The sequence below is a fragment of the Hesperophylax consimilis genome, chromosome 22 (genome assembly GCF_061612785.1).
Source record: "Hesperophylax consimilis isolate HC1 chromosome 22, BYU_Hcon_1.0, whole genome shotgun sequence".
NCBI classification, from domain to species: domain Eukaryota; kingdom Metazoa; phylum Arthropoda; class Insecta; order Trichoptera; family Limnephilidae; genus Hesperophylax; species Hesperophylax consimilis.
Window position 1 is genome coordinate 8,049,634 of NC_142857.1, and position 13,791 is coordinate 8,063,424.

The 13,791-nt window shown below is 33.3% G+C and overlaps 1 protein-coding gene across 1 annotated transcript; it reads right to left on the reverse strand.

The window, feature by feature from the left end:
• Positions 1–823: 823 nt before the first annotated feature.
• LOC149412785 (dynein light chain 1, cytoplasmic) lies at positions 824–13,074 on the reverse strand. The gene is made up of 3 exons (XM_089645605.1): positions 12,899–13,074; positions 9,879–9,999; positions 824–3,048 (listed from the first exon to the last, which is right to left on the reverse strand). The coding sequence occupies exons 2-3, from the start codon at positions 9,984–9,986 to the stop codon at positions 2,887–2,889; spliced, it is 270 nt and encodes an 89-aa protein (XP_089501731.1). The 5' UTR covers positions 9,987–9,999; positions 12,899–13,074; the 3' UTR covers positions 824–2,886.
• Positions 13,075–13,791: the final 717 nt, after the last annotated feature.

A 13,791-nucleotide genomic window follows, 5' to 3' on the forward strand; every position in this document is an offset into this window, starting at 1 on the left:
CTCGCCAGTGCTCTTTGTATCGTGTCGTTCGTTGACGATAATATATCTATATCTTATAATAATAATATTTGTATGATTTTTACAGCACCTTTTTTGTAAAAAAAATCACATTAAGGTCGCTGTAGAAATATTAAAATTGCAGTATTGCTGTTTACGGCTAGAAGTCAAAATCTTTTTACTCTAAAATGCAAGGGATGCAGAGCATCCACAGCATGTATGGACGGACCGCACCTGCTCTCCCCAGGCATCAGCTTTTAAAAATATTTTGTCTGTTATTCATAGTCTAATCATTTTACACTAATATCCATCACGAAAGATGTGTTTAGTTAGCAAAAATTAGTAAAATTTGAATGTGCAAGGATATAATTTACAGTTTTTAACTTCTTTACTTTATCAAAGAATTATGTATATGTTGTGTAGCTTTCTCTTTTTTTAACCTCTGGAAAACCGTTTGTGCATCAGTGACAAGAATTTTTTTCCCGCCGACAAACTGTTATTAGAATTTCGCTCCAACTGGAATTTTTTGATATGCAATTTAAACCTGTATTCCATGAGAAAGTGCATAATTTTTTTTAACAGAATCGCTTGCACTTGAAACACTTTACAGTTCATTTTTGATTTCCCTCAAAAGGGAACTGGCATTCCAAAGGTTAAATGATGCACGTGTCGTACTTTACTTCAGAGTCCTCAGCGGCACGACCGTATCTTTAAGCAGCGTAGCAGTAGCAGCGCCAGCTCCCCGGATTGCTCCGGTAACTTTGTAAATCTGTAGAAACTATGTGTGTATTGAAGGGGTGTCACGGGTAATATTAATAACACAGCATTCAAAGAGAACTGATTTATTGCCACAAATAAAAACCAAAGGATGTGGCTCACATTGTGACAACTAGAAAGTATGTTTCAATTTAGTAAATAGATATATTTTTCAAACATAACTTAAACAAGAAACAACTGTCTCAGTTTCCATTCCTTTAAGTACACAGTTGTGGCAAACAAATTGTTTTGTTTATTTTAGATGGAATTTTAATTAAAACAGTGATATTTTCTTCCTGATACAATAAGTTATCTGAGTACACCAATTATCATAGACGACTAATAAATCATGCATTCAATTCAACTAAGGTCAAACAGGGAACTTCAAGTTCTATAACATAAATGCAATATGAGACTTCATATTATTAGCTACACATGACTATTTGTGGGTAAAAAAAAAAAACCTAACAAAACATTCAGCTAAACCATAAATAAATTTGTGCTCATTAATTAAAAGCAATTTACAATATGAAACGAATGAGAAAAGGAATTTCACATAATCATACAATCTTCAATCACACTGTCTTATGTCTAGGGTCTTTAAAATATGCCGATACAAGAATAGTGGAAAATTCTATTTCAAGTCATTATTATTTATCGTTCACCCATGGTAAAGGGTGGAAAGGGTACAAGAGAAAATAAAAGAATACCTAAACAATATAATCAATTGTCAATGACTGGTATGCAAAGTTACACTATTTGGTAATTGACTCGACAAAAGTACTCATTTGTGCATTCCACTTTTAGGGAGACGTTACAAACACCTTTTAAACATTATTAGACTGCAATGTTATGTATTCCACTTTCAGGGAGACGTTACAAACACCTTTTACATTACTAGACTGCAATGTTATGTATTCCACTTTCAGGGAGACGTTACAAACACCTTTTAAACATTACTAGACTGCAATGTTATGTATTCCACTTTCAGGGAGATGTTACAAACACCTTTTAAACATTACTAGACTGCAATGTTATGTATTCCACTTTCAGGGAGATGTTACAAACACCTTTTAAACATTACTAGACTGCAATGTTAATTATTCCACTTTCAGGGAGATGTTATAAACACCTTTTAAACATTACTAGACTGCAATGTTATGTATTCCACTTTCAGGGAGACTTTACAAACACCTTTACTAGACTGCAATGTTATGTATTCGTCAATATAACATCCAACTCCTTTCATATCACTACAATCTCTCCACAAAGGGTTCGTTCTTTAACAATTTATTTCTTCAAACAGTCAAAAAGAGCAGTGTCATTTTATTAATTTTAGCCATCGACAAGAATAGTCTTAATAGTATCCAAGATGATTTTTAATTTTTTTTCTCATTTTATGACAGGGAAAGAAATTTTACTAATTATTAATATGTTAACCTAACGTTAGGAGAAAATATATTTATATTTTTACAATTATAAAAGGAAAAGTAGGTGTATTACATTATTACTGCTTATGTTTTGAGTGAAAATCTTAAGGTAATTTTAAAACCACAGGAGAATCCAAAAAAAAAAACGTGCCAAATTAGTTGCAATAAAGAACTACTTAATAATTGCCGTGAATTTGTCTGAAAATAAATTTTTGTCACACTCATTGAAACAATCCAGTTTAGTGGTTTTAAAACTCAATTTAATTTACGATTTAAACATAAATCCAATTGTCCATCTTAAAATTGCAATTTTTAAAAGATGGTCCAAAACACGACATAATAATTCGGTCATAACATATTTACGGCAAAAACAACATAAATAAATATGTGAGTGAGATTATTTCGTACGACGGTATGAAAGCTGTTTGAAGTGAGCGGACTGACTGACATATAGAAATGTATAGAAATAAACAATAGGGCCACCATCAACTCAACATATATAATTTGAAATTATAATAGTAACATCTATATCATAATTAAAATGTCGCAGCGCCGTCCGGAGAAAGCGCGACGCCGCAAACCTTAACTAATAATTTCCCAAATATTATTTTTACCCTTCAATTTTGTTCTAATGATTTAACACAGTCACGCGGAATAGGGATGGAACGCATTCATTAAACCGGATGGGACTGAGGGGGTTTATTTAGCCGCTCTTGAAGAGCAATATGGCCACCTGGCCAAGGTAGAAGTAGATGAAGTGGCGCGTCTCGTGAGTCACGTACGACCCAAAGTTGCGGCCCACTATGCAATGCCAAGTCGGGTTGTATTTTTTGTCAAATTCTTTTTTAATGTATGCCGCAATGTCCTGGAAAGTAACAAAATATACAGTGTCAATAGAGAGAATTCAATGTCCTGGAAAGTAACAACATATACAGTGTCAATAGCGAGAATTCAATTATTCATTTTAAAAAATTATATATTCTATGAAACACATTTAGCATCTGAAAAATATTTGTCAAGGTTTGAAAATTTTGTGACAATAACTTTTAGGATACCTTTTCCTAATTAAATTAAATATGTCTCCTAGTTTCGTGTAAATTGTAGGTACGCGATATTGCATTCAAAATTCTACATTCAAAATTGCATAAATATGTCGATTTTTAATAATGTACATACTAAAATTTAAAAGAGCCTCTCTTAACAGTGAATTTACATAGAATCGAATTAATGCGAAAATATTTTCTGTGCAATCAACATTCTTGCAGTTTGCTTAAGAGAAATACATTGCAAAATATCAGAGGCATAGGGGTTAATATTAACTCCACACAATATGTAATCTTTGGTGATGCTGTGGGGGGGTCTACTTGAGGAAAGCGAGAGGCCGGCAAATCATTCCACACAATGAGCCATAGAAGCGCCCTTGAGGTGTTTTTGCACAAAAACGGCGCTATAAAAGTCATCCAGGTATTATTATTTATTATTAAGTGACCCTTTCTCATGTGACAAATGCCAACCGTGTATATAATACGCTGGGTGTACATTTGGCATGTTTCCTGACTGCACACCTCCCCGCACCGACGTACGCATGTTCCGTGCTATAAGATAACTACATTAAGGCAAAATAGGTAGACTTGACCTGAAATTTGGCATTTTTGAGGCCACTTTTAGACGTATGGACACTTTTCTAGAGAAAAACACAAATTGATTTCGAAAGATCGTTATTTTATCTAGTAAAGTAAGATGTTAAATTTTGAAAACTAATATTATTTTCATACCATAATAAAGTGTTACCGTTGGACGATGCGCAGATTTGTTGCATTTTCAAATGCGAAGTTGTATTATACAACAAATATTTCAAATCATATAATAATACAGTGTAAACAATCAATAAATTATCTATCATATGTATGTATAAGAATTTTGTTTTTATTTCAAATAAAATTACTAATAAATAAATCCGAGGACGCGTTTTGTGACGAAAATCCCTCAATTTGACTATTTATTTATGACCTTACAAATTGGTAAAGTTGAGATTTTTTTACAAAAATAATTTACTATGATATTATTGAAACATTAAAAATAATTTATGACCAAGAAATATATTCTTAAAGTACATAATAGTAATTAATTTCGATTCGCGTTTGTTGTTTGTTCGTTGTTTGTGATTACCCCGGCTCAAGCCGAAATTTTATCATTCCCCGCTGCGACAGGGCGGCGAGCAGACGTCTATTCCACGCCAGTCTACTTGATAACATTTTAAAGAAATTCTTCGCTTAAAAATGAGGATGAAAATACTATCGGACAAAAGTTTTATAAGAAAACAAAAATTTCGTCATCAAAACGTACATGGGAGAAATATTTGCAGAAAAAAAAGGGTTAATCATATTTAATTATCCTTGTACATTGTACGTACTCTATATGCTACAGGGTCGTTCAAACGAATCAGTCAGAATACGCATATATTTTTTATAATATTTAGCCATAATTTTGTGTTGTTTAATTTTCAAGGAAAATAATCAACTACCAACGAATGGTTGTGATTCTGAAGCAAATATTGTCTCTAAAATTCCGTCGGTATGTGTAATTTACATTAATATTATTATTATTTTATTATGTAAATAGGTAATACCTACAATATATTGTGAATCATGGATATTATGGTGACCGAAACCGTCAATATCGGGGTATTTATAAACTAGCAATTATTCCCGGCGTTACGCGAGTTACACGCACAAAACCATACCCTTGTATACATGGTGTCGGGAAACGCGTAGTATATTACTGTGACCGATTCAACTCTAATTACCGCGGTAATTATAAACAAGCATTTACTACCCGGTGTTGCGCGATTTACGCGCATGCAACATTACCACGTGTACACGGTGTCGGGAAACTCGTGGTGAAATTACGGTGACTGAAACCGTGAATATCGCGGTAATTATAAAATATCAATAATTCCCGGCATTACGCGAGTTACACGCACAAAACCATACCCTTGTATACATGGTGTCGGGAAATGCATGGTATATTAAGGTGACCGATTCAACTGTAATTACCGCGATTTACTACACACGCAACACGTAGCAACAGTACCTTGTACACACGGTGTCGGGTAACTCGTGGTAAAATGTTTCCAGTCATGGATTCAACCAAAGATATTAGAAGAACGATTCAACGTTGGGATAAGTATATCTCTAGTCAAGCACAGTACTTCGAAGGAGATTAATTCCATTTCCATGTAAACTTATTTGTAATAAAATTCTGTTAGCTTATTGTTGTTTGTAATAAAATTCTCACCATATTTTTTGATGAGATCTCGTTTTGATCATACGATCGGCATCTGTGCTCACCAGATAAGAAACTGTAAAGATAACTAGATAACTCTGGAAAGCTGGAAAGGATGGCCATTCGCCTTCCAACGCACAAAGAACTCTCCAAATATTTATCTTTGTTTATTTATTTAATGAATCCAATGTCGTCTTCTCTTTTTAACTTACTTGCTTTTATTTTTACTAAAATATAAATTTAGAATCAATAATCTGTGTAGGTCGTCATCAAAATGAATTTGATTCTGAATTTACATGTGTTGCGCACGTGTTGGAGACAAATGTGCAAGTTGCGCGTGGGAACATTGGATCGCTTACATTGCGTGTTTATGGACGAGCTTATTGCCTGATTGTTTACTTATGTTGTTGTTTACTTATTTCATAGATTAGTGGAGCTGTATCAGTTGATGAACATTACCTGCCTGAATCTGACACAAGACAGCAACAAGAAAAGCAAAATGAAGAAGAAAAAAAACCAAACTTTTCAATGAGTGGACGTCGAATCGTTGATATGGCCTTTTTCTTTGAACAGCTCAAAAATATAGCCACTCATGGTCAGATATTCGGATGCTCAATTTTAAATTTGTGTTTTATTGCAGAAACGCGACATTTTAGTCTATGCGTATATGATTCCCGTCAAAATAACGGTTTTGATTCGTTATGTGCGATTCAAATCATGTTTTTGTTAAAAATTTCTATTCTGTTGTCCAATTCCCTATTAAATTGGTATAATTCAACATTTTAATATTTTAGTGTTACTTTTTGTCAGTTTCATAATGTCATATTGTGAATTGAGCTTCCTGTTTTAGGAGAAAAAAAAACGAGGTTATTTTGACATACTTACTTTAAGTATTAGAAATAAAACTTACAGGTAATACCTATCGTACAAACGGATAAATATGTAAAACGAGAGATTTTTTACAATCAAACTTAATGTTAATCACTTTTGTAAAACCTATGTAAAATAATTTTTTTTAAAAAACAAGTGAATAAAAATATTTTAAAAATTAAAAAAAAAATGTTTATTCAAATACCTACCTATGTTGTACCTACTATGTCAACGCACTGCATTTGTATTTATTTATGTTTACGCACTCCGACGTATAATTTACAAATATGTATGTAACTACTTATTAGGAAGAAAGCTACAACCGAAAATTCAAACACAATAATTGTTATTTCATCGGAACCATGCTGTAGGTTTCGACCGCCGCGCGGAGTGTATGGCTGGCAGTGGAATGAATATGGTATTTCTGTCTCGTTCTAAAAAAACGTCCGATCGCAAGACCGTCTTTAGACCAAATTCGAATTCTCGGCCGCTGGTTAATACGCCTTAATGATCTTTTTAATCCTCTTGGCATCGATCTATTAGAAAATCTAGACTATGCCTAATACTCCACAGCACTAATCCGTCAGCACAAACTTTTATGTTCCAAATAATAGACAAAGAAATAGAAAACATTGTGAAATAACAAAAGCTCTTGAGAGTAACCTTTTGACATCCAAATAAATCCCTTTGTAAAATGTTAAGATTTATTTTTACAGCTGAGTTCAAGAAGGTTAAACAAACTTGTGCTACATAATTATTATGAATGTTCATTTTGAACAATTTATTGAAGTTATTATTTTTTTTAAATGACAATCATTCCCGGGTTACGAATAACCTGACAAAAATTTGAAAATAACCTACTACTACCACAGTGAGTGGAAAATGTTGCTTGTGTTGTGAAGAAGGACTTAGCAGGCAGGGAATTGAACTCACGACGCCTGGGTGGGACCCAGATGCGATGCCAATTCAGCCACTGACTGGTTGAAACGGAATGTTAGTTTAAAAAAACTAAAATTAAAAATGAATCACACATAGAAAAACCAGTATTCAGTACACTATAATACAAGTTCTGGAGTTTGTTCAGTGTAAAATCCAATAAGAATACTCGAGTGAAAAATAATTTAAATATTACGAGTGTGAATAAACAGGATGCAATAACGTTTCAATGCCAAATGGCTTTGGCTACAGTTAGTAACCAGATTAGAATAGATTCCATTCTCTTCCCTGGTATCCTTGCGCACTAAGTGAAATAGCACAAAACTGCGAAGTTTTATATTATTGTTATTATCCGATTGTAGCCTTCAACAGCTGGAGTCATAGACATATAAATATTAGTAGACCTGCCCTAAGTGATTAAAAGCGTATTATCCCCACTCCCCATACCGGTTCCATTGGAGCTGGCTGTGCTCGCGTATGGCCTCAAGTGAAATTTGAAAACGTGATGTCATCATTCTTGTGCGAACTATGGTCGAGGCATCATCGGTTCATTTTACGAAATAACACGGCAAAATGTTGACTTGTACTATGAAAACTTGTAAAAATAGATGTGAAAAAGAGAATAAATCCAATTGTCGTATTACATTCCATATATCAGCATTATTTTACTTTATTTTAAGCATATTCACATCGTATAATATGAATCAGTTGTTACTATCACATCGAGAAACGTCTGGATGCGAAACACAAAGCTGGTTGGTTGCTGGGAAGTAAATTATGAACATTTATAAAAGTGTCTTAACTAAATACTTAAACGAAATATTCGACTCTGAAAATAGAACCGAATTTTTTTGCCGAATTTGGACTTCGCAAATTTGTTCATAACGTGGCGAGTAATTTGCGCTCCCATGTAAAAATGTCTATTCATTCAAAAGCAGATTTTACTTTTAAGAAGTAAATGGTGATATTATAATGCGAGATGCCTATTTACTGTCAGATTGATTTATTGACGAATCACAGTCAGCTTCACTCCCTTCGTTCTTCAACAGTTGATTTTACCCCTCGCCATTATCTTCTCGTCTATTAATTCCTATGTCTGTGGCTGGAGTAGAATCCTGATACTAAAGATATTCAAAATGTGAGTCCAATACAGCAGAAGAATCATTTGTAAAAGTGTTCAGGAGGGACAAAAACTGTCTAAGAACATACGCGCTCCTGCTTGCTTGTGAATTGGGGATGGTTATGACGCGTTATCCATTTTGAATACAACGTCTCCTGACGATACTTCAGCTATTTTAAAGTTGTGCATTTTTTTTAATAAAGTAAATTTAAAAAATATCTATGTACATTAAACTCTTCAGCCTAATTTTTCGCTTTTGAGAACAACTTAAATGGTCTTGCAGAAATCGTTATGTCTTCCTTACTATTTGGTGAGAAATATGATCTAAATGGTGTTAGGAAAATAAAACACTGCATATTCGAATCTCGAAGTTGACGAAAGAATAATTAAAATGTTCACCTTTATGAAACCAAAGGTTCAAACAGCAATTTGACGAGACTTTGTGAATGTTTTATTAATTATTTTCGTATGAAACGACAGAAAAATGAGGTGACGTTAACGTTTGTAATATATATACGTCTAACACGTCTAATAAAATAAGTGTGTTTTTACATTTTTCGTTATCAGTAATTTTAGTTCCAGAAAACTTAAAGTGAGCCATTTAAATATTTTATGTTTGCACTCAAAATTTTAATATTTCAAAAAAATATGTTTATTTCTAATAATAAAATTTGAAAGATATTTCATCACCTTTCTGGAACAGTTATCAGTTTTCGTATACATTCATAAATATTCTATTTACTACGATTTTATTGCAAAACCGAAATACTCCAACCTTCTGACACATTATGTCGGAGGTCTGAAGAGTTGAATGCCTATTTTAATATAAATCTACATAAATAAAAATGTTTGTTTGTTCAAAATCTTAAATTTCCCAAAGTTCTTCACCAATTGCTTTGAAATTTTGATACAACGTTGCATTCAAATACGCATGTGTTTTTATATAGCTATATTATATATGTCACCTGTGACAGGTAAAAACATGCTTTTTTTAAACAGCGCCATTTGTTGGACATAAAAGCAACACGTGCTATTGTTTCTCTATCTGCACAGACAGACTAAGCCACAGCAACGCGTAACAAAGTACACCTAGTAGTAGATAATAATGTCTCTAACTGACTTTATCTAGATTATTCACTTATCTTTGTCGATTGACCTATGCTACGTAAACATTTGCGAACTAATGCGCAAGCCAAACCATGAATTATGGAAAAGGAATGAAAACCGCAAAGCGGCATTTCGCGTTTGATATTAGATATAAACAAACATTGCTCGTTTAATAGGTAAGTACCTGCAATCAATTGACCAAAATAAAGTTTTGAACAAAAACAATACTGATTAAGAGAAGTAAATAGCTGACATATCATCACGAGGTGTCGGGCATTTACCGAGCGCTGCCGAAATATCCCGAATGGATAACGCGTCTGGTATGAATATGCGGCCAGGATGACAGGAAGAAGAAAGGGACAGCGCTGTGTTGTTACCTTTTCAATGTTGTATTTTTCCAATGCCTGTGTAGCGCAATCCACCGCATCCTGCTGCATCTCATCTCCCATATCCGCATTCTTAATCACTGCCTTCCGATCGCACATCTTGACTTCTGTTCTGTGAATAATAACAAATAAAATCCCTCAATTATATGTTCACTAATATAGTATAGTCTCTATTATCTAAACCTGCTATAATCCACCGGGGTGTGGCTGGGGTGGGTGGGAAGAAAACACAAGGCGTTAACCATTGAAGAAGAAAGTTAAATTTTAAAAAGACTTAGGACGGACGGGTTGTTTCGGAGAATTTGAACAATTCTTCAAATTTCAAAGTTAATTTTCAAGTTCTGTGAAAGATTTTTTTAGTTCTGTCAAGTAATTAGCCTATAATGATACAATAACAGAACTTGAAGAGACTTTCACAGAACCCGAAAATGAACGCTGAAATTTGATGAATTGTCCAAATTCTCCGAAACAACCCGTCCTTAGCCACTGACTCCAACAAAACAAATACTATTTTACAATTAGTATACTCGCATTTAGCACCATGCTAATCAAAGTAGGGAACTTTATCAAAAATCAACTGGTAAATTAAACCCATTGAATTTAAATATATACAATGTATGACAAATAACTTTTAGAATTATCATTTTACGTGAATGAGATTTGTAAAAGATCTAGCGAATATCAGAGTCACAAACGCCTACACGAAGAGCCGTAGTCCCCTGACCCCTGACCTAACCTTAACCTACCTATCCTTGACCAACCTAACCTTAACCTATCATAATAGAATCATTGTTCAATGTGACTAGGTAGTTTCTTACAGGAGAGCTCTGAAATAATGGTTCCCAGTAAAAACATTTATTTATTTATTATTTTGTTCTGTTTCGTATTGAAAAATACTACAATACAAAGTTTAGTAACTTCGCGAGGCAATTCTACATGATAGTACAAGTTAAAAAGACACATAATTTTTTCGAAATTCTTAAAATAATAATGTAAATTGTTTGTATGGAAAATAACACAAAATTTCAAAAAAGGTTATTTATCTTTTTTACTTCTACCATCATGTAGAATCACGTCTCGAAGTTAATGCACTTTACCCCCGGACACAGGACACCATGCTAACAGGTATCTGAATATTGAATCAGGTCAGGTTTCAGAAGTAAAGGAAACGTCCATTCAGCAAGTCTACATTATTAATCTTATATCTACGCGGCTATTGCATATGTGATCCATCGGTGGCAATCACCATATGAGGATGTTGCATGTGATCAATGAAGTTTCACCAGAACACATACATAGTGTCAGAGCGTGATGGGATATGCTGAGATAAAAAGGCCAGCGTTCCAAATGAAGTCTATCTGTGCAGTTGATTAGAAATTTGCTACCTGTGGGAATCGTGCATGTAGGAGGGAGAATTTAATAATAAATATTTCCATCGTGTCCATACTTGCATGCATGTGTTGTCAATGTTATGCACTATTACAAAATGTCTCCTAGGCAAGCACCAAATGGTGTTGTTGCAATTATATATTTCTAGAACAATATTATTAGAATTATTGACCCACTTACCAAGGCGTGGGACCCTATTCAATATAGCAGTGATAATTCGTTTTGATAATATTATTGACTTGCGATTTTGCTTGGATCTAACTTTAATAAATTCATAAGTTGTTTTTTTTAATAACAACACCGTAAATACCGGATGTGACTCTGAAAGGTTGAGTGAGGTGTCCAATATGGCTGCCGTTAGAATATTCAGTTTGTATGAATTTGATTTGAGTATTGTATCATAATTTTAAAACAGCAAAAAATCTTGTACGGTGAGCTTTGTTGTCATGAAATTTGCATTTTTTTTCTAACTTCAGCTTCCAAGAGCATTTCCATCATGAGCAATGGAGATTTGAATATGCATTAACAATCAAACAAAAAGACAAAACACTGTATTTTTTGTTGAATATTTTTCAATGAGGGAGTGTCGAAAGAAACCGGAAGGTAACTACTAGTACCTACCGTAACGTATTGTACGACTACCAAGTATTCAAGCTTTGCCAAAGAATGGCAGACGTGCTATTATTAAACACAATGTTGATAATAATAATTATCAAATTTTGATCTCAGTCAAACTATCGCACACGCTAACATTTTCCACATTCAAACATTTTTAGCTATCAAAATTATTACAACAACAAAAAATGTAATAGATCAATTCAGAGTTAGAAATAGACTTGAATACTGTGAAATATCTTTATATTTGACAAACACAGCATTCTCTAATGAACAATTCTGTACGTAATCTATTTATTAAGTCAACAACAACATAATATGACGTCCATGGCTTTTAAAAACAAACTTGAACTTAGAATGAATGTTTGAGTAAAGATAGTCTTATTATGGTAGAACCTTTAATAATTTATGTGTGGAGAAAATCAATTCAGTATCTAATTATAATCAAGTTTGAGTAGTTTCCATGACAGTAAGCAATGACAAAATCAATCAAGGGAAATTATACAAGGAGAAAATCACAATGAGTTGATATAATATTTTCTAACTGAACCTGTGATGATGATCTTTTTCTACAGATCAGACACCGGCACTGACTTCGATAAATACATACGTATGGACTGCGTTGTATTTATAAATACATAATCGATTGAATGCAATCGGTGTTACATTAATATCGACATTATTTACCTATTTATATCGTCCGAATATGTATTTCTCGCGTGGACTCTGACAGTAGCGCTAACGTTCAATTCTGTCATCAAAAAATTCGAAAAAATTACAAGATGGTAAAAATTTCAGACATTCTAGAAGTTTAAAAATATCGCTTTGTCTAGTTTAATTAAATTTCTGATAGATCAGATTAGTGAATAATTACCTAGACAACGTTTTATCGATATCCAGAAACAAGGGGGCTCTTGATAATATACATTTATGAAATGCAATAGAAAATATTTGGGCTGCCGTAAATATGCGAGAAAAATGGCAGATATTAATAAAACGGGGCTTACCTTTAAACCGAAGCAACAATAATATGAAAATACAAGAATCTGTATATCGGCGAATACAGCACCGCCACAATTCTAATTTCTACTCCAAAATTTCTAAGGTCCCTCTCTTCGCGGATAATCTTTTACAAAATGGATTTTGACTGGTGCAAATCCTCTATTGGTCACCTTCTGGAAGAGTCTCTCAGTTGCGTCTCCCAAACGAGTTTAATGGCAACATTATGAAAATTTCAAAGGTGAAGCTATAAGCGGGATAGCTTTCGACGTTAGGCTAAAAACGACACAATAATCATCGCAAAATAAAATTTATGCAAATTCAGCTAAGACCAAATTTATCTTCTACAATTTATTTGAAATGTAAATACTTTTTATGGAAACGTAGTAATTTATTTTAGTCAAACAATAAATTTGCGAGGTTGTGTTATTAACATAAATTGAAAATGACAACTAATTAGTGTTACATATTTTTTTATTATTTCTACGCCAACGAAGAAATCTTATTCTTGAATTTAGTTTATCATCTATTCATATAAATTAATATAATTATACATTGATGAGACGACATTAGAACGACGTGCGAATATGAATATAACAAAAAAAACTAAGTATAACAGTTTGGCTGTCCTTGCTTTCTGCTATCATTTGCATAAATAATACACTGACTGGTGGTTAGTTATGTATATTCATTTCGAATAAGACACTAAATAGTTATTCGGAGCATATATTTCAAATTTGAGGAAGTTGTACGTTGTGCGCACGATACTTTTGAACATAGGGATAAAGGTGATATCGATTGCCTCCAATTCCCTTACTACAGTTTTTGGCGCATAATTTTGGAATAACCGTTCCAAACCGTCCAATAATAGATACCACGATCTATTAAGTTTAGTACAGTC